Genomic DNA, 27669 nt, shown 5'->3' with positions numbered 1-27669 from the left:
CTGAATGCCTAGTGCACAGCTATTGTGAGGACAGAAACGAGCTAATCCTCGCAAAGCGCTCAGAACAGTGCCTGGCACACAGCAAGTGTTCCAACAACCGAAGATGACTTTTTATCATCGCTGTAGTGGTTGTTCTCTGCGAGCCTTCCCCTCCCCCTCCGGCCGCGGCTTCCTCCCCCGCAGTGCCAGCCCGTGACGTGAGAGCAGCCGTTCGCACAGTCTGGGTTTAAGTGGAAACTAACAGGAGATGGAAAGGGATGTTCGAGGCCCCTCCCTTGCTTCTGAACGGACCCCCAGGGAACGTGCGACTCTGCCTCTAGCGACGCAGCCCGCCCACCAGGGATACGGCTCCCAGACAGGGCCGGGAGGTGGCCCCGCAGGCAGCAGGTGCCTAGATGGTAGGCAAGGGAGGGGCAAGAGAGGTGTGAATGTGTTCGATGGGGGACACGCGGGGGACCGACTGGCTTTCGAGCCCAGCCCAACTCACCAGAAGCCAGCGGCCACGCCCATCACGACCGTGGGCCCCGCTCCACCTGGCAGCGTCAGCCTTGGCGCACCCAGGTCTCCACGGCCGGTGCGCTCTGGCACGCAAGACGGGGGTGCCGGCAGAGGGCGCGCGAGGGAGCCCGGGGGCGGGCGGGGGACCCCACGGGAGGCGGGGTTGGGGGGAGGGCCCTGGGCCGCCGCCTCCCGCCCCCTGCCCGCCCAGCCAGTCCAGCCCGCCCGCCAGGATCTCCAGACGCCGCGGCAGGAGCCCGCCGTGCCCCCCGCTCCTACCTGTAGAGCCCGGGCGGGCGCCGCTCCTCGGGCACCTATTCCTTCTCTTCCTTCGGAAACCTCCAGTCCAGCTGCCCGCGTCTCCGACAGGTGTGTCGCCAAGACCCCAGGGCGCCAGGCGCGAAGCTGGTGACATGTAGATGCCCCCCGGTCCAGCCTCGGAACCTGGGCGCCCTTCTACCCGGAAAGTTTGGGGCTGGGCGCCATGGCCAAGAGCAGCTCCCTGAATGTCCGCGTGGTGGAGGGCCGGGCACTGCCCGCCAAGGACGTGTGAGTGCTCCCGGGGCGCCTCGGGGGTGGGGGGCGCGCCCCGCACGGGGAGGGGCTGGAGTCGCCCATTCCGTGTGCCACTGCGGGTCGCAGGAGGGCGGGAGGTCGTGCCTAAGACCGGTATTGGGGCAGGTCCCCTTTCACGAGGCCAGAAGTCCCCATGCTCATTGCCGTCCTGGTGGGAGGGGGCGCCCACACCTAGCAGATGCCCCGCCCCGCCCCCGGGCAGGGGGGTGTCTTTGTTCCCGGGGTGTACTAAGGGGGTCTTCGGGGCTGAAGAGGGGATTGGAGGGTCAGAGCTGGGGAGGGGTCTGGGGGACTCTTCCTTAGTCCGGGCGCGGGTTGGAGGGGAGGCTTCTCCTGGCCTGGGTGGGCCCTAGGAAGGGAACCCCGGGGAGAAGCCCCAGAGAGCCCGGGATCCAGATGGGCCCCAACATTCTGTGGGCATCTGGTGTTTAGGTTTGCAGAGTGTCACCAGGTGGCCCTCTGGGGTCCTTTTCACCCAGATCCCTGAGCTCCCAGCCTAGCGCGGGCCTTCCCTGGATGCTGAGCCGGGTTTAGAGCCAGCTCCCCCTGCAGCCCCCACCCCTCCCCTGCCAGGTGTGGTGGGTCGGGGGGGGACCCTTGGGCTCCCCTCACCACCAAACCTGGCTATGCTTCTCCGCGGGCTGAGTCAGCAGTTGCTGAATCAGCAGAATGGGGGGGTGTCCCCCTCCTGCTTGGCCTGGTGCCCAGAAGGGGCCCTGAGGGCGTCAGTACCTGAGACAGGTGTGGGATCCTTGGGAGGACCTTTGCTGTGTGACCTTGAACCTGCTCCTCTCCGGGCCTTGGTTCCCATGTGGGCAGTGGAGCTCTGGACGGGCGTCTCCGCCTGGATCCCCGGGGTCACACGTCCAGCTGTGAGGGCGGAGGACCTGTTAGGATTTGCTCTGTGGCCACCGGGAGCAGGAACGTGGACGTGGAGCCTCCACCAGGGCCGAGGCTGGGGCTTAGCCACGTGCCAGCTCCGCAAGCTGTGAGCGCCCTGCGAGGACAATCATGACGCCCCTTCCCAACACTGCAGCTGCGTCAAGCGGGGAGCTGGTTAGGGCAGTTTTAGCCGCCCCCTAATCCTCATCAGCTACCCCAAATAAACACGCTCGTGATATAAAAGCAGAGAGCGTGCTGTGCAAATACAGTGACAAGCCCCCTGCCACCTTCTTCCTGAGATGTCCCGAGCCCCTGAGAATTAGAGATTTGCAGCTGTCAGGGAAACGCAGGCGGGGTGGGGGCCGGGCAGCTGGTTCCCATCTCACTGAGCTCTGGCCCCTCCACCAGTTCTAGATGGGGGTCAGAGGCGTGGCGGGCGTCACCCTGGGCCTGGACACTGGCTCACAGAGCTGCTGCTTCTCCTGAGAAGGGAGTTGAGTCATACCTCGTTCCTACCCCTCCTGCCCCCAGTTCCTGGGCCAGGGAGAGCTATGAGGTGGGCCGCGCCCCAGAGCAATGGTGGGGAGGAGTCACTAAGCCCCAGCTGGGGATCCAGCCACCCTGCCTCAGTTTCCCCAGCTGTTGGTACCGTTCTTCAAAGAGGTTCTTCTCAGAGCATGCCGGGATCTCCATGCCTATGAGGGCTCCTAGGTGGGGTGTGTTCTTGCTCCCCTCTCCTAAGGGAAGGGGTTCGGACACTGCCCAAACCACTGCCAGGTTTGAGAGGGCTCCAGGACGAGGCCTCCGCAGATAATTTAGAGTCATTACTATTATTAATAATAGCAGCTGTCAGTCATTGAGGGCTTGGTATGGACCAGGTCCTGTGCTTAACTCCTCATATGGTCCTATTGGCATCTTCACTTTACAAATGAGAAAACTGAGGACCAGAGAGGCAACGTGACTTGCCTGAGGTCACACAGGTGCGACTTGAACCCTGACTGCTTCCACGCACAAACCAGACTGGGCAGGCGATGGCTGGCCGGGGCGGGGGTGGGGGGGGGCTGCTTTCCCAGGCTTGAGCTGAGGTAAGGGCCATGGGAGAGGCCAAGAGTCTAGAGAGATCAAGGGTCTGGAAGCGGCCACCCCCTCCCACCACCATCGCCCCTACCTGATAGGCGCCTGATAAGGGCCTTGTGCGTCAGAGCCCTGGAGCTGACTAGCGCTGAGCTCGGCTCCCACGGGGGTTTAGGGGTCAGGCTGGTCGACAGGAGGGGGCGTGTCTCCCAGCCCGTCGCTAGTGGGATCACAGCCAATCTGACCCCACCTCTGCAGTTGGGGAAACTGAGGAATGGGGGCCTTCCTAAAGGAAGCTCAGGGGTAGAGAGCACAGAGGGAGAAATTGCGACACACACAGGGCATTACCCAGCCACAGGTGTCCAAGGATGGGGCCCAGAGAGGGACACTGAGGCTCCTGGGGTTGCCCAGTCCAGGGGGTTTGGGATGGAGCCAGAAGGGGAAACTGAGGCCTGGGGCACTACACCGACGCGGGTTCAGAGGCGGAGCCCAGAGGGGAACATGGAGACACGGGCTATCTCTTGGTCTGAAGTGCTCAGGGATAGAAACCAGATAGGGAAAGTGGGGCATCTGAGCACCAGCCAGACGGGGCTAAGGGGAAGAGTCCAGGGAGGGAAACTGAGGCACGAGGAAGGGCTCATCCAGCCAGACAAGGCTCAGGTTGGAGCTGACTCTTAGTGCCACCATCCCTTTCCCTGGAATCCCTGAGGCATTTGTGGATCTGTGACAAACCGAACAGAGAGCAGGTGGCAGGGACAGAGAGAGTGGCAGCTGGGGTGTCGAGGGAGAGGGCCATTTAGATGGGGGTGGGGGGCACTGGGTGAGAGTCTGTGAGCTCCCTGTGCCTCCACTCCTCCCTGCCTCAGAGAAGGCACTCCACAAACCCGCTCATTCAGGAACATCTCCGGGGCCCACCTGTGTGCCAGGTGGGGGGCCCAGAGGAAGGAGGAGGACACAGACTCTCCCCTAAGGAGCTCACAGTTCAGAAGTTGCAGGGAGGTGGGGAGACAGACGATGAACACAGAGAGAAATCGGGGAGCAAGGTGATTTTAGGTGCTCAGAGGGGTTGGAGGGTTATTTCAGACAGGACAGTGGTAGTCAGGAGTGGCGTCTTTGAGGAGATGACTTTTGGACTGAGATTTGAATGACAGGAAGAAGCCAGCCATGACAGGATCAGGGACAGAGTGTCTTAGGCAGCGGGAACAGCACGTGCAAAGGCCCTGGGGCTGGCAAGAGCTTGAGGGAAGACAAAGGAGGCCTGTGCGATGGGGTGGGGGAGGAACCAAGGGGCCCTGCTAGACTGCTTGGGGTGTCCTGGTGACTGTTATTATGAAGGGGGATGGAGCTGGCTTTGGTTGGCCAATAGCTGATGGCTACTCAACGGGGTGCAGCACATCTTTTCTTGGCTCAGTTTTGAGATCTGGGTCCCCTGGTCTGTTCCTGCAGGGAAGAGTCTGCTGAGGAATGGGGAGTCCCCTCCCCAGGGAACCCGCCACTGAAATGCAAAGTTGGGGGGCAGTGCTTACCCCAGAGGGTGGCTTGGGGGAGAGCTGCAGGCTCCATCCACCACGTACTACTAGTTCCTCCAACCCCAAGAGGTGTGTGTTAATACTATGCCCAATTTACAGAGCAGGGAAACTGAGGTCCAGAGAGGGGAGGGGACTTGTCCAGGGTGCACACCCAGGGAGAGGTGAAGCAGGCGTTGAGGATGCCCCAGCACACGCTCTTGACCACAGCTTTGGGCTTGCCGGGCCAGGACTTCCGAACTTGCCTCACGCCTCCCCGCCCTATTGCCGTGGGTGCCAGCCCAGAGTGCACACAGGTGGTGGGTCAGGCATGCCTTGGGTGGGCGCCTGGGCAGCCGTGACGACGCCTGCTGGCCCCGTGAAGTGCTGCCTCTTAGCTGGACTTGCTGTGTGACGTTCGTTAGCCAAGTCCCCTTCCCTCCCTGGGCCACAGTTTCCCCCTTTGTATGATAAAGGTGGACTGGGACCCCGTCCCCATGGCTGCCCTCTCGACCCAGTTCCTCCCCACCCTCCTCCTTCCGCAGGTCTGGGAGCAGTGACCCCTACTGCCTAGTGAAGGTGGATGACGAGGTGGTGGCCAGGTGAGCAGTGGAGACGCCAGGCCGGGGGCCGGGGAGAAGGGGAGGGGCTCTCTCTAGACCCGGGGAGTCCAGGAACAAGAATTCACACCGAGAGCAGCAGGGAGGTCGATGCTTACCCGACAGGTGACAATGGATGCGCCCTCCCCCTGGACCCGATGATGTCCCTGCGGCTCCCTGGGGCTGACTCAGTGCTGCCAGCCTGTGCCTCCCACAGCGGCCTCCCTGGGGGCGGGCAACTCACGCTTGGCTGGACTGGCTGGTTCCGGGGCCGCCGGGTGCCGCGGGCACTGGGTGCGTGTGCACGTGTGTGTGTCTGTGTGTGCCCGCCCAGCTGGGCCTGCTTGTGAGTGTGCGGGGGCTGTGTGTGTGCTGCAGGGCTAGTGTGAACACCTGTGACCACCTGCGCATGTCACGTGTGTGTACCAGTGTGGTGTGCGCGTGTGCACATGGCCGTCCTGTCCACACACGTGAGCACCAGTGCCTGCCCGTTTGAGCACACAGCGCCAGAGCGAACACATGTGGGGTGTGTGTGAGTGAATCTTGGAGGGGGGGTTCGGATGGGGCTGTGCTTGGCTGTCACCCCCGCAGGCCAAGGGACAGCTCTCAGCCCCCGCGGGTCTGAGGCGGTGGGTGGGCGGGTGGCTGAGGCCCTGGTTCCTATGGAGACGGTGGGATTCAGGATGCTCCTGGCACCGGTTCTGGTCCAGATGGACCGGGAGCTGGGGGCGGGGAGCCTGTATGGGGGAGGGGCCAGCTGCAGCACCCTGACCCCCTCCATTGTTCTCCCTGTGCGCAGGCTGTCCCCTTGCCACATTCCGTGACACCACCCCAAACCCACAGGCTGATGATCCGTGGGAACCCAGGCGCTGTCTCTCCCTCTCTGGGCTGCAAGGAGCCTTCCAGCTCAGGGGCTGGGGAGCCGGGGGAGCTCTGGCTGGGAAAAGCCCGGGGTGGGGGCAAGAGGGTGTTTGGGAGGAAGCTCTGAGGGTCCACCTGACGGTGGTGCCCCTGGGCTGGGGGAAGGGGACACGGCGTGTGCTCCCGCGTGCGTGTGTACGCTCTGCCGGGGGAGAATGTGGTGAAAGGAATGAGGAACGGAGCAAGAACCCAATTTTGCGGCCATAAATTTGGGCGTGTCTTCACTGGGCGAAGTAGTTTCTTTGTTCTCTGTTGAGTAAAGGAAGCGCATCTGCAGGGGTGTCGGGGCAGAGATGCTGTGTCTGCCTGTCTGTCTCTGGTCTTGTCTTGGTCCCTACCCCTCCTGTGCTCCCCTCCCCTGGCTTACTCTGTGCTGCGAAGCCCGGCGTGCTCTGGCCCTTGCCCTCCCCACTTTCCTACCAGACACCTTCCTGTTCCTTGAACTCGCCAAACACATCCCTGCCACAGGGCCTTTGCACATGCTGTTCCAGCCTTCTCCAGCAAGACTTGTCCTCATTGTCTCTCTTCTCTTTGCCACGTGTGTATTTCGACCAGAGGAAGCCTTCCCTGACTCCCTCATCTCTATCTCCCAGACCCAACCAGGGTCTCGTGTGTCCGTGTGCTTGTGTTTCTGGTGGGCATGTACCTAGGTTCTAGGTGCGTGTGTGGGTGGAGCGCCTGTCCAGGCCCCCGCTGTGTTTATGTGTGGGTCTCTGAGTATGTGTGTCGGGATCCCTGTGCGTGTGTGTCTGGGTCCCCAGGCGTCTGGCACCTGTGCGGCCTGAGGGCCCCCAGCCCCCTGCACCCGCTTTTGCAGGACAGCGACCGTGTGGCGCAGCCTGAGCCCCTTCTGGGGGGAGGAGTACACCGTGCACCTGCCTCTGGATTTCCACCACCTGGCCTTTTACGTGCTGGACGAGGACACCGTCGGGTGTGTGTGTTGGGGACCTGAGCCTGGGCACCTGAGGGGAGGTGGGACATGGGGTCACACCCCACAGCAAAAAGTGCCCACCCACCCAGCCCTTGACACTTGCCCCCACTTCTCTATGGGCGGGGTGGGGGTCCCTGACTCGGACCCTCCCTGGCTCCCTTTCCGCAGGCACGACGACATCATCGGCAAGATCTCGCTGAGCAGGGAGGCGATTGCAGCCGACCCCCGAGGTGGGCCAGGGCACCGGCCACAGCCGGGCAGAGCCGGGAGGGCGCTGTGCCCAGAGTGGGCATTCGCAGTGGCATATAGCGAGCGGCACAGGGCCCTCAGGGGAACGTTATTTCTGTTGTTGTCTTTGTCTTTAATTTCTGAGCAGTTAATTCATTTGCCTAGTTCAATATTCAGATTTTACAATAAGCAGTGAAACTCTCTCTCACCCAACTGCTCTGTTCCTTTCTTGCATGTCCTTTTAGAGCTGTTTTAAACATATACAAGCAGGTAACAATAGTAATAGCAGCACTTAGATAGTGCTTGCTGTATACTGAACACGTTCTCAGTGCTTTGCACGCATCCACTCAGTCATCATAACTCTGTGAGGTCGGTCTTCTTATTATACGTGATTTACAGGTGCATAAATGGGGACACAGAGGGTTAAATGACTTGCCCAAGATCTCAAAGTTATTAAGCAAAATGGCCAGAATTTGGATCAAGGTTGTCTAGTTCCAGAGTCTGTATTCTTCATACTGTACTATCTGTGGGTTTTTTTCTCTGCCTACACGAATATTATCTACGATATTCACTGTTCAGTATCTTGCCTTCCCATTCATCATGCATCTTCGAGATCTTTCTGTAACAGCGCTCCAAGAGTTTCTGCATTCTTTGCTCTTTGTGTGACTTCGTGCTGCACCATGGTGTGGATGTACGATTGTTTATTTGGCTGGTCCCCTCTTGACGGCATCTGGGTTATGCAGTTTTTGCCTAGTTCAAACAATGCTGCAGTGAACAGCCTTCTACCAATGCGACTTCACACGTGCAAATTGTATCCATCAGTCAGATAAATTCTCTATGAAGGACATTGAAAACCTTTTTATATATAGTATTTAAGAATCACTTTATTTCCTCTTCTGTTTATTGTCCATTCATATAATACATGCATTTTCCTCCACTGAGTTGTTTGCCTTTTCTTATTGATTTGTAGGAGCTCTTTACATATTAAGGAAATCAACTCTTTGTCATATTAGCTGCAGATATTTTTTTCTCCCTTTGTCTCTTATATTTTGACTTTGCTTATAATTTTTCATGTGTAAAATTTGTTTCTTTTTCTGGAGTCAACCTCATATATTTCTTTTGGCTCTGGATTTTCTGCTATATGTAAAAAGACCTTCCCAACTCTAAGGTTAAGACAAAAATTTTTTTTACATAATTCCTTCTAGCAATAATCTGTTGCATATTTAAATACTTAAGTCTTTAATCTATTTGGAATTTAACCAGATATGAAGCATTACTTTTTGTCTAGATGACTATTAATTGTCTCAATACCATTCATTGGATAATTTATTATTTTCCTCAGCTGGAATTAGTTGAGAACCCGCTATGTGCTAATCATCATTATAATCATTGTGCTCCTATTTAATGAGGGTTTACTATATGCTGGGCATGATGCTAAGTACTTTACATTTAGTTTTCACAACACGCCAGTGAGGTATGCACTAGGATGATCTTCAATTTATAGAGGCTCAGAGAGGTGAGGCGACTTGGCCCTTTGTAGAAGCTGCAGAGGTGAGAGTCAAACCCGAAGTCTGTGTTCTCATTCTGCCCACTGAGCTGCACCCATTGTGCCTCAAACATCTACCCACAGGGGGGTAATTAAATGAATGAAGTACGAAGTCTGGCTTCCAGGAGCTTTTGGACTAGATAGGAAAACAAAACACATTGGCACAGAACAGGGAGCAAGAAAAGAATGAAAGTGTCCATGTGTCTGCATGTGGGTGCTTTTTGTTTCTTTAAACAGGATAGCAATGTGGAGGTGGAGGTGTGTGGAATATCACTGGCATGACAGTGGATGACAAGAGAGGGTAGTGAGGGCCAGTGTGGTCAAGGGAAGCTTTGCAGAGGAAGAGGAATGAGTTGATCCCTAAAGGTGCTCTGACAAAGATGCTAAGGTGCATTTCTGTGTATCCTCTTCCAGAGTCAGGCATAGGCCAGGTCAGATGGAACACTTGGTGGGGGTTAATTGGACAGGGCTGTAGGTGCCAGGTCAGAGTCAGACTCTAGATGGTCTTCTGGAGGCAATAGGGAGCCATTGTTGGTTCTTGAGCAAGACAGTGAAGAGAACAGGGCCATGTTATCAGAAGATGGAGCGACAGGAAAGATTGGATGCATTTTCAGAAGATCCCTGTGGCTGCTCTGTGGATGCTGGATCACCGTGGGACAAGAGTCAACGCAGGAGATCTGTTAGGAATCAACTGCAGTGATGCAGTGAGAGAAAACTGATGGCGTCCTGGACTAGGGGCAGCAGTGAGGATAGACGTGAGGCGGGACTTATACTTTCAGCAGCACGTGGGGACTAGATCCTCAGAAGTGCTCTCCTGCCACGTAACAGTGAGATCCTGAATAAAACGGGATTCCAATACATGGTTAGACTTGCTGTAAAGAAGGGGAATCCCTCAGTATTTGCCCCGCCCTAAATCACGAGCTAAAACCTAACAGGGAGCGGTGAACAATCAGCACAGGGATAATGAAGGATTTCTCCGAAAGCAGATGTCAATATCAATTCTGCAGTTGACAGAGAGAATAAAACCTGGGCGAGGGGCAAGGTGGATATTGCTGGTCATGAGAATTCCCCATTAGGCTGAGACCCTCAGAGAGTCCTAGAATAAGCAACTACCACTCCTCTCCAAGGATAAGCATTCTCGCTTGGGTTTCCCACAGAGTGAGATCAAACAAACATGACTTCACAACCAAAAATCACCAGACACACAAGGAAATGGGACACTATGAGCAATAGTTAGCAGAAACAACAGCCATCAGATTTAGACCCACAGAGACTTTAGATTTTATGATTATGATATACAGGATTTAAAAAAAAAAAGGATCCAATATTTAAAGAAATAAAAAATGGAGTCACAAGAAAGGCCAGCAATGACAGCAATAAATTAGAGCAATATATTAAAAAATAAATAGGCAGGTTTTTTTAAAAGAACCAAATAAAACTTTTAGAGATAAGTACAATTGTTGAATTTAAACACTAAGTGGCTGAGTTAAACATCAGCTCATTCACAGCTGAAGTGAGACTTAGTGAACTGGAAGAGCGATCTAGAGAAATCATGCAGAATTCGTCTCAGAGAAAAAAGGAGAAGGAAAATATAAAAGAGAAGTTCAGAGACGTGGAAAATAACCGTGAACGTCTAACCTCCAAGTAACTGGAGTCCCAGAAGAATGGAAAAAAACTGGAGAGAGGAAATAATAATAAAAAAAACTCGGGGAGAGAAAAATAATAAAAAATATTCATGGCCTAGAATTTTCCAGAACTGAAGGAAGGACAGAATCCTATAAATAGAAGAATCTTCACAATCTTCACTAAGCAGGATTTAAAAATTCGTTATCTAGGCACATTGTGGTGAAGCTACAGAACTTCAAAGTCCTCAAAATTAGAGAGAAAAGAGAGACCACTTACAAAAGAGTAATTATTAGGCTGAAAGCTGATTTCCCAAGAGCTACAAGGGAGGCAATGTCTTCAGATGTTGAAGGAAATTAGAGAGAGAGAGAGAGACCCAAGCTTTTTGAGGGAGGAGTATGTTGGGATTAATGATGAGGAGTATGTTGGCATCATGGGCAAAGCTCGTTTTCCCTGGGCCTCATTTTTCTCATCTGAAAATGGGGATAATTACAGCACCGACATCAGAAGTCAGTGCCTTGACACATGTTTAATGTCAATTGAATTTTTAAGTTAACACAATGACCAGTAGTTGCTTCGTAAATGTGAGCGCCTGTGCCCTCCAGGGATCGACAGCTGGATCAATCTGAGCCGCGTGGACCCGGACGCGGAGGTGCAGGGCGAGATCTGCCTGTCGGTGCAGATGCTGGAGGACGGACGGGGCCGCTGCCTTCGCTGCCACGTGCTCCAGGCCAGGTATGGGCAAGGCGGAGGTGGTGTGGAGAGGGTGGTCTGAGAGTGAGCAGGAATCCCCTGGGCGTCCCTCCTGCTGCTTGGCCTTTGGGATCTCCTCACTCCTGGGGCACTTCTGGGCTGGCAGCCAGGTTCCCAGTGTGGACAAACAGTCCAAGCTCACCGGGTTGCAAGTTCCTGGGTGCAAAATCCTTGTTAGGTTTCTTGTGACCAGCAACAACAGACCAGACACTTGGGCTGGCCACACAGACGAGTGTGGAGGTGCAGTAATCAAATTGTAACTGACAGATACACGATTCCTACTGGCGTAAGCAGAAGAGCTAGTTTACTGGCTCATATGACTGGCATGTAGCTTCAGGCATGGCTGGATCCAGGTGCTCAGATGGTGACATCAGGAATCTGTCTCTATCTCTTGGCTCTGATGTCCTCTGTGTTAGCTTCATTCTTAGGCAGCCTCTCCCCAGGTGGGGGCAAAGATGGCCCTAGCAGCCCCAGACTGGCATCCTATCAACGTAGCCACTCCAGCTGCTATTTCTCACCATTTCCAACCAATGCCCAGGATTAATTCTTATTGGCTCAGTCTGGGACACATGCCTATCTCTGCACCAATGACACTGATTGATTGGCTAGGACTGAGTCACAGCCCCTTCCTGGAGTGGAGGGAGGGATTGCCCCCCCACCCCAAGTCATGTGGGCTGGGACTGAGGGAGGGGTGGGTCCTGTCCCAAAGAAAATCAGAAGGAAGACGGATGCAAGACCAGAAAAACCCACCGGTGGCCCTCTGGGGCCACCAGCTCATGGGACACCCATCTGCCCTCTTACCTACTTGTCACTGTCATCCCCTTCTCCCTTCCTCAGCTCACCATCATTTTGCTCCTGTAAATACGTCCGCCCTCTCCCCCTCTCTCCCCAATCCTGTCTTTCTGCCTTTTTTCACACCTCACTCCCCCAACCCTTACTTTTAGGCCAATCTTCGCCCAGATTGGGGAGGATCTCCTATTTCTAGCTTGCTGTGTGATCATAATGCCCTTCCTTGCCCTCTCTGGGCCTCTCCCACCACCTCCAGATGTTTGCCCCCAGCCTTGGCGCCAGCAGGGGCTCCCCAGAGTCTGGATGAGAGAGGACCAAGGAGGCAGGGGACAGGCTGAAGGATTCAGCATGGGACAGGGGCTCCCTGTCTTCTTGGTCCCCATGGCCCCCTCCCCAGCCACAAGGCTGTGAGGATTCTTGCAGGGATGAGAGGGACCAATTGCTGTCGCTTAGCAACTGGGCTGGCTCCTAGGAAACCAAAGGCGGCTTTGGATGCTGAGCAGGGATGGGAAGGGAGCAGGAGGAGGAAGCAGGCAGCCCCCAGTGGGGGTAGGGTGGGGGTGCATTGCTAGATTTGGGGATCTCAAGAAGGAGGGATGGGGAAGCTGACTGGGGTAAGGCTTTTTGGGTTGTCATGGCAACCAGAGGCAGGAGGGCCCTGCCTCATGCCTTCTCCTGGATCCTAGACAGAGTGTGGGCATGAGTGTTTGTTGAATGAATACACAAACTGAGCACCATCACCTGTCAAGTGCTGTGCTAGGCACCTTACACACATTTAACCCTTGGCCTTGTAAGGTTGGTCTGTTAATACTCCCATTTTCCAGATGAGGAAACTAAGGCTCAGAGAGATGAAGTGACTTTTCCTAGTGTCACCCAGCCAATAAGTGCAGAGCTGGGCTTTGAACCTTTGCATCTAGTCTCTGATGTAGGGCCTCCAGAGAAACTGAGGCTCCCTTCCCCCCTCCCCACTGCACCTTCACTTGTGGGGCTTTTGGATGCAGGATTTGATCTTTCTGTGCCTCAGTTTCCTCATCTGGAAAATGGGGGCATATGAGTGCCTCATCATAGGGCAGTGTGAGGTGACAGGCATGGCGAGGGGTGCCCCTTGCTGGGCCTCTATGGTAGAACATTTCATTGTCTTGGAAACCAGTGGCATTTGAATGATCTACCCTGAATTCCCTTTTCAAGGCCCAGCTTGGGGCGTGGTCCTTGAGGGTCCTGTGTTCGCTCACTCCTTTCCTCATCTGTCCCCAGGGACCTGGCCCCCCGAGACATCTCCGGCACGTCTGACCCATTTGCACGTGTGTTTTGGGGCAGCCAGAGCTTGGAGACCTCGGTGAGCGGTGGGCAAGGGGCTGGGAAGAGGGGGCACCGGCGGAGGCTCTCTCGCTCACAGACCACTTACCTCGCCCGCAGACCATCAAGAAGACGCGCTTCCCACACTGGGATGAGGTGCTGGAGCTGCGGGAGGTGCCCGGCGCCCCGTCCCCACTGCGGGTGGAGCTCTGGGACTGGGACATGGTGGGCAAGAACGACTTCCTGGGCATGGTGAGCCTCACTCTCTGCAACGCCATCCGTGGCTCCCCAGTGCCTCCTAAGGAGAAGGAAGACGAGATGGGCTGAGCCTCGCAGGGCTCAGAAGGGCAGAGGTGCAGGCTGCATCCGGTCCTCTGGCCAGGCCTGGGTGATGGGAGGCCATTGCCCCATTGTGCAGGGGAGGAAACTGAGGCTCTCAAAGGTCTGGGAACCTACCCTAGATCACAAGATGGACCCAGATTTTCACTCTGGGGTGAGAGCACGCCAGATGACTGACTGTGTGCCAGCCCTTGCTAAGTGTCCCTCCTGCAGAGCCTCATTTACTTAGCCCTCGTGGCCACCCTGTGAGGCCGGGACTGTTGTCATCCCCATTTTACAGATGGGAAAACTGACACTCAGAGAGGGTAAGTGGCTTTCTCAGGTCAGATGACTAAGAAATAGCAGAACCAGGATTTGAGTTCAGGTCTCTCTGACTCCAGAACCTAAACCTTTAACTCCTAACTCCTGGAAGCTCCGGGCTCAGGGTCTTTCTCTTGGTTTCCCCATCTGTCAAATGGGTGTGATTGTTCCTGCCTCTCGGTGGTAGCTGAAAGTGGCTGAGAGTTTTTCAAAAGAGGCAGGATAGGAGTAAATAAGAGCGAGGCTTGGTTATGTGCTGCGGGTGGTGATATAAAATATACAGCCGCTTTGCAAACAGTCTGACCATTCCTCAGATGGTTAAACAGAGTTACCACGTGACCCAGCAATTCTACTCCTAGGTATGTACCCGAGAGAGATGAAAACCTATGTCCACACCGAATCTTTGATGTTAGCATTCATAGCAGCATTAGTGATAACAGCTCAAAGTGGAAACAACCCAGTGTCTATAGCAGATAAACAGAATGTGATCCATGAATACAATAGAATATTATTCAGCCATAAATAGGAATGCAGTCCAGTAAGTCCTCACTTAATGTCGTCGGTAGGTTCTTGGAAACCGTGACTTTAAGCAAAATGATGCACCGAGAGCGTATGCCGCAGGAACGTCACTCTTGTTCCTATCAACTAGCCTATGGTAAACTGGTTTCCTTGTGTGTCATTTGGTGAAGACGTACCGTACCGCACATGCTACAACGTGGGTGAATCATGAAAACGTTATGCTAAGTGAAAGAAGCCAGGCCCCCCGCCCAACTCATATTTTATGATTCCATTTATACGAAGCATCTAGAATAGGCAAATCCATAGACACGGAAAGTAGATTCGTGATTGGCTGGTGGTGGGGGTGGGGAACAGGGAGTGACTGCTAAGTACAGGTCTTTATAGGGGGCAGATAGACAATACTCCGAAATTAGTGGATAGACTAAAATCCATTTGAGTTGTATACTTTCAATAGGTGAATTGCATGGGATATAAATTATATCTCTATAGAGTTATTTAAAAAGAGAGGGTGGGGTGCAGGGGCCCTCTGGACTGTCCTTAAGCCTTTTGCTAGATGGAATTTATGTTCCCTAACAGAGCTGAAAGTACACTCAGTCCAGGCATGCTGCCTCCAGCAGCTGTGTGACCTTGGGCAAGTCACTCCACCTCTCTGAGCCTCAGTTTCCTCAACTGTAAATTAAGTGCTCCCTGGAGGAGGAGGAGGAGGAGGAGGAGATAATTTGGGACAGGGTGGGGGAGGAGGTGGCGGCCCCCAACAGGCCACAGTGCCCCTCCAGGGATGGGCAGTCTGAGCTCTTTTTCCAGGGCTGGGTGGGGCTGAGCCTGGCGGGACAGGGCCCAGCTGAGGGTCTGCGCGTCCCGCCCACAGGTGGAATTCTCCCCGAAGACCCTGCAGCACAAGCCGCCCAATGGCTGGTTCCGCCTCCTGCCCTTTCCCAGAGCCGAGGAGGATTCTGGGTAAATGTGGGTGCAGAAGGAGGGGCCAGGCTGGAGCCCTCTAGGGTACCATCCTCAGCCTGTGGGTGGGTCCTCGCGGGTGCCCATGCCAGCCACACACTACTGCTCTGCCATTTCATTCATTCGTGCATTCCTCCATCTGTTCAATCTGTGTAATGTCTCTCAAGGTGTGTTCACCTACGACCAAATGAGTTCCCCTTATGCCCATCCACCTGTTCACATGCAAACATGTCTGTTCACACTTGCCGATGTGTGTTCAGCAATTTGGGTCCTTCCACACCTATCCACACCCTCCATTCCCTTTTTTTTTGAGACAGAGTCTTGCTCTGCTACCCTGGGTGGAGTGCAGTGGCATCATCGTAGCTCACTGCAACCTCAACCTCCTGGGCTCAAACGATCCTCCTGCCTCAGCCTTCTAAGTAGCTGGGACTACAGGCTCATGCCACAACACTGGGCTAATTTTTCTATTTTTAGTAGAGATGGGGTCTCGCTCTTGCTCAGGCTGGTCTCGAACCCCTGAGATCAAGCGATCCTCCTGCCTTGGCCTCCCAGAGTGCTAGGATTATAGGTGTGAGCCACCATGCCCGGCCTACAGTGTCCATTCTTGTACACTCTTGTTTACACCATCCCCACTTGTCCTTCCCTGTTTATACCTGTCAATATAGGTTCACACCTGTTTATACTGGCCACGCCTGTTCACGCTACCCACACTTGTCTACTAGTCCTGTACACAGTGTTTACACGGGCCACACTGTTCCGCTCTGGCCACATCTGTTTTCACTGCCTGTGCTGGTACATTCCTATTCATACCTGTCCAGATCTGTTCACACCTGTCCATACCCATTTGCACCTGTTCACACCTATTCACACCTGTCTTCCTTTGCAAGCATCCATGCTCTTTACCTGTGTTCCCACCTGCCTCTCTTGGATATCCACGCCCGCCCACATGTACTTATTTATGTTCCTTTACCTGTGGTCCCACCCCGGGCAGAGGGAACCTGGGTGCCCTGCGGCTGAAGGTGCGCCTGGTCGAAGACCGCGTCCTGCCCTCCCAGTACTACCAGCCCCTCCTGGAGCTGCTCATGGATTCTGTGCTGGGGCCGGCAGAGGTGGGTCCATCAGGCAGGCGATTCTACCACGGGGTGCCAGGGGGCTGGGTCCCGGCCTCCCCTGCCTCAGGGAACCCCTTCTGGGCTCTTCTGCTTTGGGGTGCCAGGGTCCCAGGTCACCTCTCCAGCCTCCTGTCCCTGCCCAGGAGGACACTGCTAGCCCCCTGGCTGTGCTGGAGGAGCTGACCTTGGGGGACTGCCGCCAGGACCTTGCCACCAAGCTGGTGAAACTCTTCCTTGGCCGGGGCCTGACCGGGCCCTTCCTGGACTATCTCACCCGGCGTGAGGTGGCTCGGACCAGTGAGTCGTGCGCATGACCCCCTGACATCACTCCCCAAGGGTGGGACTGCAAGAGGGTCCCTGGGAGAGGAACGGGAGGTCTCAGGCAGGGGGCAGGGGCTCCTTTCTGTATGGGCCCCTGTGCACCCCCAGGCAGCCGGGAACACAGTCCCGGGTTCAGGCTCTGGTTTTGCTACTCGTGAGCTGTGTGACCCCAGGCAGTTCACTTAACCACTCTGGGCCTTTGTACTGTGAACAGGGTTGATGTTTTGGGTCTCCCTGATTTTTGAGGCTGGAAAAATCATGACCCTCACCTTCAGTGAGTGGGGTGAGCTGGGCCTAGCACCCCCAAATCCCAGCAAACACTTCCCTCTGTCCTCCCAGCTGACCACAACACCCTCTTCCGGTCTAACTCCCTGGCTTCCAAGTCGATGGAGCAGTTTATGAAGGTGAGTTGGGGAAGGCCTGGGGGGGCCGGGCACAGCTTCCTTCCCAGCGCTTCCCTGGCCCCCAGTGCTTGGCTGGCTTCAGGTGGCACTGAGTGGCTGAGCGGCGGGGCTGGTGCCTGGTGCCTGGCCTTGCCCTGAATTGCACCGGGGCAGCGTCCCCCACCCGGCCCTGGCCTCTCTCTGAACCTCTGCCTGCATGGTCCCCGCTGCGCCCAGCTCACGGCATGCCCCGGCCTCGCCCTCAGCCCTGCCTCCTGTGGTGCCCCCTGCCCCCAGCTCGTGGGCATGCCCTACCTGCACGAGGTCCTGAAGCCGGTGCTTAGCCGCGTCTTCGAGGAGAAGAAGTACATAGAGCTGGACCCGTGCAAGATGGACCTGGGCCGCGCCAGGTGAGCGAAGCCCAGGGGGGCCCCGACCTCCAGCAGCCCCACTCGCCGCCTGGATCCTTCTCAGGCTGGGCCCGTGCTGACTGCCCCCCAGCCTGCGGGCGCGGCTGCGCAGGAGCGCTGTGATTAAGCTCAAAGGCTCACACGTGAGCCCCTAGCTCCTCCAGCTGTGTAGAATAGCAGTTACAGGCAGGACTCTGAAACTGAGCTCCCTGGGTTCGAATCCCAGCTCTACCACTCCTCCTGGCGGACAAGTTGCCTTAACATCTATGCCTCAGTTATGTTATCTGAAACTCGGGTTCACGACACCCGAGTTACACATGCAAAGTCAAATGATGGCTGGGTGAGATCGGGAGGAAGTCATACCATGCCTTCGTGGGCTCCTCCTACTTTGTTTCCAGAACCTTCTCCCCTCCAGGCAGGGCAGGCTTGTTCCCACGGGGCCACTGGAGCTGGTTGCTGGGCAGTACACTGGGGACCACAGTGGGGACAGGAGAGGGTCTTTCCTTGTGCTGCCCACACCTTCCGCCCACCCCAAAGGCAGGCACCAGATGATGAAACTAAGCCTCAGAGAGGGGCGGTCACCTGCCTAAGGTCGCGCAGCTGGGAAGTTGCAAAGCAGGGATTTGATCCCAGGCCCTGAGCAGAAGGGCAGCGTCCGTCTGTGAAACTCCAAGCCAAGGGCTTTTCCTGGCACACGTGACAAGGATGGGGAGGCTCAGTCGGTCCCCCAGGGGACAGGGCATCGGGGACCTGGGCAGGACAGTGCAAAGGCCCCAAGGTGGGAGCGTGTGTCTGGCACTGACCGGGGCCTGTGATATGAGTGATGTGGAAGATGGTCACTTTGAGGAGGTGACATTTAACCTGAAGGTGGGGGCAAAAGTGTCCCAGGCAAAGGGCCCAGCAAGTGCCAAGGCTGTGAGACGGGACGAGCTCAGGGTGTTTTGGGGGCAGCAAGAGGCCCGGCGGGAGTGGCAGGAGCCAGGCTGCGGCGGTGGGGGAAGGCGGGTCCTCTCCGAGCTCAGCGGGGCCGTCCGTGGAGGGTCTTGGGGGGCACCTGAGCGGCCCTGCCGGCCCCTGCAGGAGGATCTCCTTCAAGGGTGCGCCCTCAGAGGAGCAGATGCGGGAGACCAGCCTGGGGCTGCTGACGGGCTACCTGGGGGCCATCGTGGACGCCATCGTGGGCTCCGTGGGGCGCTGCCCGCTGGCCATGCGCCTCGCCTTCAAGCAGCTGCGCCGGCGCGTGGAGGAGCGCTTCCCCCAGGCGGAGCGCCAGGTGGGCCAGGGCCCCCACGGGCGGGGGCGGCCAGGCTGGGGCGGCCAGGCTGGGGAGGCAGTGGCTTGTCCAGGGTCACGTGGAGACTCAGGAAAGCGGTGGGACCAGAACCCAGGCTGCCCCTATCAAAGCACTCTGTGTCCTGGCAGAAGTGGGGACAGCGTTCCTGCCAGGGTCTAGGACCCAGGGGTGGTGATGATGATAATGATAAAAATAATAATAATGATAACAATAACAGCAGCTATCACTGTATGTTGTCTGACCATGGGCTAGACCTTGTTTTAAGTGATTTACCTGTTTGTTACCTTATCTGAGCTCCACATCCCTCCTGTGAGGTGGATACAGTATCATTCCCATTTTACAGAGGAGGAAACTGAGGCCCAGAGAGGTTAAGTCTCACAGCCAGAAAGGGGTCATGCTGGGATTGGCATTCACCGAGGCGGGCTGGCTCCCAAGTCTGTGCTCATAACAACCAAACTATAGAGTCTGGCACAAAGTAAGCACTTCCTAAATTCCAGCTATGAGAGAGAGGGAGGGAGAGGAGCACAGATCTGGTACACAGTAGGGACTCAGTAGGAAACACCTAAAATAAAGCCTAAAAATAAACCCTGGCTCACGCTATTGCTTTTACCAACATTGATACGAAAGTTCCAAACTCAGGTGTTGGGAGTTTGAGGTAGGTGCGGCCCGTGAGCAAAGTAGGCAAAGCACGGTGCGCTAGGGAACAGTGGCGACTGTGGCAAATTGGAGCTCCCACATCCTGTCTAAAGGGGCCGCTCCAGGGGATCGTTGCCATGGCGGAATAGGGGCCTGGCATTGCCAGGTCCTCAGAGTTTTGTTTTTTGTGTTTTTCTTAAGCCAACATTCTGGATTTTATGTGAGGTCTCTCACTTTTAAAATGTTGACACTGGCTGGACACGGTGGCTCATGCCTATAATCCCAGCACTTTGGGAGGCCAAGGCAGGAGGATTGCTTGAGGCCAGGAATTTGAGACCAGCCTGGGCAACATTGTGAGATCCCATAACTCCAAAGAAATTTAAAAATTAGCTGGGTGCGGTGGTGCATACCTGTAGTCCTAGCTACTTGGGAGGCTGAAGCTGGAGGATCACCTGAGCCCAGGAGTTGGAGGCTGCAGTCAGCTGTGATCGTGCCACTGTACTCCAGTCTGGGTGACAGAGCAAGACCCTGTCTCTAAAAAAAATAAAATAAAATAAAATTCACCTAAAAACCAAACAGAAACCGTTTGGGCCAATCATTACAGCTTTGTGCTTGGACTGGCCTGTAGGCCACCAGTTTGAGACTCTCTGGTTTAGTGCTCAGCACATCTGCTGAGGTGGCTGTCATCGTCCCCGCTTGCAAATGACACTGGGTGAGACTAACTCTTACGCAGTGCTGATGTCACAGAAATGCACACTCGGGGTTCACTTTGCAGAAAGATCTAAGACTTGCTCAATGTTGGAGACGTAAAGGCCCAATTCCTCAAGCCTGGGTGAAGAGCTTTTGATTTATGCCATATCTCTCTCCACTTCCTGTTTACAGATGGGGAAACTGAGGCCTGGAGAGGTAAAACACCTTGAAGGGTGTGGACTCTAACCTAGGCCTCCAACTCCCAGCTGGGGTCTCTCCCCTCCCCAGCTGCGGAGTGAGCTCTGGGCCTCCAAATTGGGGTGTGACTCGGTTTCCACCCACCTTGGCTGGGCTCGCACCTGGGCTGCCGGCAGAGGTGTTAAGTGGGACGCAGCTGTGGCAGGGAGGCGGGAAGGAAAGGGGGTGGCTGGCTCCCCCAGACAGCCCAGTCCTTATAGAGGGAGCCAGCGTCGGTGACACCCAACTGTCCCCCAGCTCTCAGCCCCCAAGGTGGGCAGGAAGCAGGGACTTTCTCAGCCCCGCAAGGGTGGGTGGGGCCAGGGGCACCCAGGGAAGCCCCTTTCTCTGCTGCCCCGACACCTGTTCCTCCCACTCAAGCAAGGAGGAAGTTAATGAGCTGCCCTGAAGACTAAAATTACCCTGGACTACAGCTGGTGGGGGTGTGGTGGCCTTAGGGGTAGTTCGGGGTTCCAGATGGAGAGGGAGACCCTCCCTCTGGGCAGCTCGGGGTACCCAGCTCCTGCAGGGCTCACCGTCAAGGCCGAGATGCCTCAGGAAGTCGGCACACACCCAGGGGAGGGGATTGTTCCACGTGTGAATACAACCTCTAAATAAACACGGGAGCACATTCGGGCTAAATATAGCCAGGCAAGTGTGAGAGGTGGGTGGGGAGTTGGTTTGGGGAGAGCAAGACACGCCCAGGAGGGAGGTGCACCCCCTCCCTGAGTCACCTGTGGCAGCTGGGCCAACCAGCCTCACCTGTAGGCGGGCCAGTCCCGCACTCACACTGGGGCACGTGCTCTGCAGTTTGTAGCGAGCACAGGCTGGGGGAGGGGGTCACACACAGCACAGATTCTGGAGCCTGTTGAAGTGGGTTCACTACTCTGCCTCAGTTTCCTCATCTGGAAAATGGGAATAATTGTTCCCACCCCACAAGGTTGTGATTAAAAGTGACAGTTCAGGCTTAGTTCCTGACACCAGTGAATGCTCCCTGGTAGCTGGTTGAATGGCAGGAGAGAATGGTGAAGAACAGAGTTCAAATCCCGGCTCTGCCCCTAATAGCTGTGTGGCCATGGGCAAGTGACCTTCCCTCTCTGGGCCTCAGTTATCTCCTCTGTAAAATGGGTATGTGATCCCTCCTAGGGTGAGTGTTAAATAAATGCATGGATGGAGAGGTATCTGCCCTGTTGCTGTTACGACAGTAAATCACAGATCTGGGTCTCCTCTGCTAGCCAGCTGTGTGACCTTGGACAAGTCAGTTGATGTCTCTGAGCTTCTGCTTCCTCCTCTGTAAAGCTGTAAAGCGGGAGTGATGCTGGTACCTCTGTCACAGGGCTGTGCCCTTACCACAGCGCTTGGCACAAAGCGGACTCAGGACATTTGGCTAGGTCTGATTTTGCAGGATTGGATTGTTACTCCATATTCCAGGTGGGAAAACTAAGGCCCAGAGAGGAGGAACCTCCTTGGCAGGCTAGTATGGCCTCCTGACCCATCACCCGTCCCACTTCTCCTGGCACCACCAATTTCTAGTCCTTCCTGCCTCAGTTTCCCCAGCTGGGAAGTGAGTTTCACGGGCCCCTCTTACCTGCCGCCCCTCCCGGCAGGACGTGAAGTACCTGGCGATAAGCGGCTTTCTCTTCTTGCGATTCTTCGCACCTGCCATCCTCACCCCGAAGTTGTTTGACCTCCGGGACCATCACGCGGACCCTCAGACCAGCCGCTCACTGCTGCTGCTCGCCAAGGTGCCGCCAGCAGTGGGCCCCCCATCCTGGGTGATCTTAGCCAGGAGAAACAACTGTGTTAGGAACGGAGCTGGGAGGCCAGGCCCGCAGAGGATGCAGAGGACACCCAGGGAAACCCATGTCTGAAACACCACCATTCGCGTTCCATTCTGAGTGCGAAGGCATTCGTTATGCTCGCCAATTTCCTCTTTGAAATGAAAACCCAACCCTTCTAGGAGGAAAGTGGAAAGCAGGCTGGCAGTCATTTACACCTTAGCATGAATTAGATCATCCTTTGCAAAGCTGCAACAACTTGAGGTTCTGATGGGCTCTGAGTATGCATGATAGGATCAGGCAGTCCTGGATGGGGGAGAGTCTGGGCTTGGGAAGGAACTTGGGGGGGATGGGGGAGAGGGAGAGGATGGGGCACTTGGGGTGCAGACTCCAAAAGGGGGAGGGAGGAACAGATATTGCCCAAGGCCAGCGCTGGTATGAGTCTTCTCCTTTCATTGAGCACTGATTTAGGAGCCAGGACTCTGGGGTTGTGTTCTGAGTCCAGAGAAGGCCCTCCCCTCTGCAGTGACCTTGGCCTTGGCATCCCTTGCTCCTTTGCTCCAGGCCGTACAGAGCATCGGGAACCTGGGCCAGCAGCTGGGCCAGGGCAAGGAGCTGTGGATGGCCCCCCTGCACCCCTTCCTGCTGCAGAGCATCTCGCGTGTGCGGGACTTCCTGGACCAGCTGGTGGACGTGGATGGAGATGAGGGTGAGTTCCTGTGGCCCTGCCACACCTGGCTTGTCACCCCACTGGGGACACTCAGGGTCTCCCCTCTACCCCACCGGCTTCTCAGCACTGAGAATGTGGACCTGTGGGTCACCTAGTCAGTCAACTAACATTTCCTGACACCTACTGTGCTAGGCCCCAGAGATGAACAGAGCTCAGGCCCAGTCCTCCGGGCATCCCAGCCCATGTGGGGATGTGGGTGGGATCATGGCACGGTGTGCATGCAACGGACAAGTGTCTATAATAGGTGCTGGGGACACGGCAGTGAACGAGACAGAAGAAAATCTGCTCTCATAGAGGTTTTATCTAAGGGGGTCCACAGGCTGTTAGCAAGATGAGTAAGCGAATGATGTGATGTGTTAGGGAGTCTAAGTGCTAAGGGGAACAAAGAAAGGAGGGTAGGGAATGTTGGGGTGGGGGTGGGAGGTTGAACTTTTCGATAGGTGGCCAGGAATAGCCTCAATTGGGTGACATTAGAATAAAGACCTGGAGGGGGACAGAGAGCGAGCCATGTGGATTCTGGGAAGAGTTCCAGGCAGGGAAGAGCACGTGCAAAGGCCCTGGGGTAGGAGCAGAGAAAGCAACCGTGAGGAGGCCAGTGAAGAAGAGTGAATGGGGGGGGCAAAGGAGTGGGGGCCGGATTGTGGGGGCTTCATAGGCCATAGGGAGAGTTTTGGCTTTGACTTGGAGGGAAACGGAGCCACGGGACGGTTTTAAGCAGAGGAGTTGGGGTCAAGTCCATATCACAATGTGGGGCCCAGCTCATGACATAGTCGGGTCCGAGTGACGGAGGAGCAACCTGTCAGAATGTTGAACATCCCTCTCCTACGGAGACACTGCAGGCGGTGGTGCAGCTCCGCTCCTCCCTGCCCCAGTGGCACCATTCCCTATTGAGGGAGGGGATCTGAAGTCACCTAGGGGAGCATCTGCCGAGGCCCTGGGCTCGCTGGCAGGACAGGTTGAGCCGGGATAGGAAGGGCTCACTGTCCCCCACCTCTCTTCTCCCATTTCCCAGAGGCTGGTGCCCCAGCCAGGGCCCTGGTCCCGCCCTCGGCGACTGTTCGAGAAGGCTACCTGCTAAAGCGCAAGGAGGAGCCTGCCAGCCTGGCCACACGCTTCGCCTTCAAGAAGCGCTACTTCTGGCTTAGCGGGGAGACGCTCTCCTACTCCAAGGGTCCCGAGTGGCAGGTGGGGCTCCAGCCACGCTGGAGGGGTTTGCAGTGGTGGCCTACCTCGTAGGGCTGCCTGTTTGTAACTAGGGGGGAAACTGAGGCCCAGAGTGGCCCAGGTTGCAAGGTGCTGCTGTGGCAACTTCACAACTGCAGACTCTCAGCACAGGCTTTGCTCAGAGCTTCGGGCCAATGCGGGCAGGGAACAGGGACAGCCATACACCTACCCACACTCGCTAGCACACATGCTTCAGAATGTGCGCAGGTAGCGGCCTGGACACATGTCCCCGATGTAGCACACACAGGGCAGGGACAATGTTTAACGACCGTCCAATGTTCCCACCCAGACCTAGGCCACCTGCTATATAGACTCAGGTAAAATCGGGTGTGTTCACTCAGAGGTTCTATTGTTAAATAAGTTGCCAAATGTGCTTAGAACCACATCCCACGCACCGTAAGTGGTAGCTATTGTTATTATTATTATTAAGAAGGAAACTGATGCCCAGAGAAGTTAAGTCACTCAAAGAGTGATAATGCCGGACCGCAGGACTGGGGGAACAGCCCAATGGACAGGCACACAGAGCACACATGTAGCATCGAATGTCCCCGCCCCTGGGGCTCCACCTGATGCGCACATCCAGAGGGAAGCTGTCCCTGGGCCCCACCACGCCCTGCAGCGACAATCGTTTTCCCCAGATGCGCACCTCCATCCCGGTGTCGCACATCCGCGCGGTGGAGCGTGTGGACGAGGGCGCCTTCCAGCTGCCCCACGTGATGCAGGTGGTGACGCAGGACGGCACGGGGCCGCCGCACACCACCTACCTCCAGTGCAAGGTGAGGCGCCGCAGGGATGCGGGGCGCAGGGCGGCGCCCCTTGGTTCCCACCCCGCCCCCTGATCGCCTCCCACCCCCTTGCAGAATGTGAACGAGCTCAGCCAATGGCTATCAGCCCTGCGCAAGGCCAGCGCCCCCAACCCGGACAAACTGGCCTCCTGCCACCCCGGTGCCTTCCGCAGCGCCCGCTGGACCTGCTGTCTCCAGGCCGAGCGCTCAGGTGAGGGGCAGGGTGGACGGCAGGCTCCACCCTCCGCACCTGTCAATCAGCGGTGTCCCACCTCTGCCTGGGCTGGCTGTGCAACCCTGGGCAAGTTAGGTATCCTCCGTATGCGTCAATCTCAACTATGAAATGCAGTTGTGAGGATTAAATGAGTTGGTGCGCACAAAGCACTTAGAACACCGCTTGGCACATGGTGCTCATTAAATGTGAGAGCCTGGTTTTTAAGTTCCCACTCTGTGCCAGCGTCCTGCGGTGCACAGACTTCGTGTGCTTGCCGTCAAGGAAGACGAGTGCATAACCAGACAATTATAATACAATGTTGTAAGGGCCAAGATGAGGCATTTGAGATTCCAGAGAAAGCCTCTGACCCAGCCAGGCTCAGGATGGGGGATCAGGGAGGGCTTCCTGGAGGTGGTGCTGCTTAAATGCAACCCGCGTAGAGTAGGAGCTAAGCAGGGAAGTTGGAGACAGAGATGGGTGAGCAAGAGTGTGACAGGCAGAGCGAACGGCCTGCAGGTGAGTCCGAGTGGCTGATGGGTGACAGGTCTGTGCAGCTGGTGCCTAGAGTGTGGGGAGAGGTAAGGCTAGTGCTGGTGTCTGGGGAGCAGCCACAGGGCTGGACGAGAGTGGAGGAAGCGGGACTGGAAGGAAGTAGTGGGTTTGAGGAGAGATTTTAGAGGTAGAAGGGGTCGGACTTGGGGACTGCCAGGCCATGGGGGCTTCTGGAAGCAGGGGAGGGGTTACTGATGATGCTGTGTGCCTTCAGCTGCCGGTTGCAGCCGTACACACTCAGCTGTCACCCTGGGGGACTGGAGTGACCCGCTAGATCCGGACGCTGAGGCCCAGATGGTGTATCGGCAGCTGCTTCTGGGGCGGGACCAGCTCAGGTGGGTGTCCACAGCCACCCACTTCACCCGATGACCTGCTGGGCCAGCCGGGCCCAGGGTGAGGACTGGGTGTCTACAAAGTCAGGGCTTAGGACACATCCTCGGTGGGCCCTAATGTAGAACCCGATCTTAGGATCTTTTAATACCTGGCGCTCCAAAGACACAATTCTCATAAAGTCCTGGCCTCTTGAGGTTGCTATATGACCTTGGATATGTCCCTTCCCCCTCCTGGCCTCAGTGACAGACATTTGTCCCAACCCATTATAGAATGGGTTCTGAAGCTGACCTGCCTGGGTTCCAATCCTGACCTAGCCACTTACTGGCTGTGTGATCTTGAACAAGTTGCTTAACTTCTCTGTCCCTCAGTTTCCTCATCTGGAAAATGGGGCTAATCATACTCCCCACCTCATGGGGTTGGCCTGAGGATCAAGCAAGTACATACAGGTAGACCACTTTGTAATCAATAAATGGTAATGATTATTATGCTGTGTGATCTTAGGCAAGTTACTTTACCTCTCTGTGTCTCCGTGATCATCTGTATACTGGAGCTAATAGTAACACCTACCTCATATAAATTTGTCATGATAGTTAAATGAGTTAAAACACATAAACGGCTTAGAATAGTGTCTGACGCTCTAGAAATGTTTGCTGTGATGATGATGATGATGATTCATGGGAACCTGCAGTTTCTCCTGCAACCAGCGGAAAATCTCTGGGGTAGGGAGCAGGACTGGGAATCTGGAACCAGCCTTGTCTTTCTCCCTCTTAACTTCCAGGATGCAAGTCCTGGAGGATTCCAGCATGAACACGACTCTGGAGGCGGACACAGGGAAGGGCTCCAGAGCCACAGAAGGTAAGGGGTTAAGGAAGTCCCTTTTCTTTTCCTTTGCAGACACTTCCCGCAGCTTGCCAGGCACACCCCTGTGTCCTCCCACCCGCCCTCCTGTTTCCAGTCCGCCACCGGGCTGCGGGGCTGTGTGTGGGGGCTCCGGGAGATTTTAGGATTCTCAGGGCACAGGGGGAATCTGCAGCCTAACCTGGGTCCATGTTAGGGCAGCCTGCCCTGCACTGGTTCAGCCCCTGTGGCCCCGTTGTGTCCCTCCCAGGAGCCTGTCCTGATGTCCTGGCCCGGCAGAGAGCAGCGGCTGCCCGCCTGCTGGAGGTGCTCGCAGACCTGGATCAGGCCCACGAAGAGTTTCAGCTGCAGGAGCAAGGGAGGGCGGCCCCAGGCCACCTTAGGCCCTGAGGAAATGCTGGAGCCACCTGGAAGGAGGAGCAGGGAGCCGTGGGGCCCTCCTCAGCATGCCCTGGCCCTGCAGTCTCCTCGTGGCTGTCTGGTACCTGTTTGACGCTGTGGCTTAAGGCTCCAGAGACACGCATAGTCATGTGTGCCCCGAGTCCGGAACTCAGGGCATGGAATTCACTTTGGCAGGGGCCAGCCTTGCCTTGGGTGACTCTCACGCTCTGGGTTGAGTCAGACTGGAGTGGATAGGAGAAGGAACCTGACTTATTTGCTGAGCTTGGGGGTCTCTGCCTCCCCAGACTAGCCTCTACTTACACCAATGAGGCCAGTCTGGCCCTGAGCCGCTGGATATAGCTATACCTGAACTCCTAAGGCCCATGTGGCCTCGT

The 27669-nt window shown here is 56.0% G+C and overlaps 1 protein-coding gene across 5 annotated transcripts; it reads left to right on the top strand.

Annotated features, from left to right (window-relative positions):
• Positions 1-952: 952 nt before the first annotated feature.
• On the top strand, positions 953-27330 carry RASAL1 (RAS protein activator like 1). 5 transcript variants are annotated; one of them, XM_069497083.1, is made up of 21 exons: positions 953-1047; positions 5081-5137; positions 6873-6986; positions 7155-7216; positions 10989-11118; positions 13180-13261; positions 13342-13473; positions 15248-15336; positions 16328-16445; positions 16592-16745; positions 17109-17173; positions 17450-17562; positions 18643-18835; positions 22027-22164; positions 22762-22906; positions 23940-24112; positions 24790-24927; positions 25012-25147; positions 25917-26037; positions 26814-26872; positions 27147-27330. In XM_069497083.1, the coding sequence occupies exons 1-21, from the start codon at positions 983-985 to the stop codon at positions 27281-27283; spliced, it is 2421 nt and encodes an 806-aa protein (XP_069353184.1). In that variant the 5' UTR covers positions 953-982; the 3' UTR covers positions 27284-27330. The 5 variants fall into 5 exon arrangements, with proteins under 5 accessions (XP_069353184.1, XP_069353181.1, XP_069353182.1 ...); XM_069497080.1 differs by having other exon boundaries at positions 983-1047; positions 24874-24927; XM_069497081.1 differs by lacking the exons at positions 7155-7216; positions 10989-11118 and having other exon boundaries at positions 983-1047.
• The last annotated feature ends 339 nt before the right edge of the window (positions 27331-27669 follow it).

This window comes from Eulemur rufifrons, chromosome 21 (assembly GCF_041146395.1).
Source record: "Eulemur rufifrons isolate Redbay chromosome 21, OSU_ERuf_1, whole genome shotgun sequence".
In the NCBI taxonomy this organism is placed as follows: Eukaryota; Metazoa; Chordata; class Mammalia; order Primates; family Lemuridae; genus Eulemur; species Eulemur rufifrons.
This window is presented reverse-complemented; position numbering and strand designations above follow the sequence as displayed.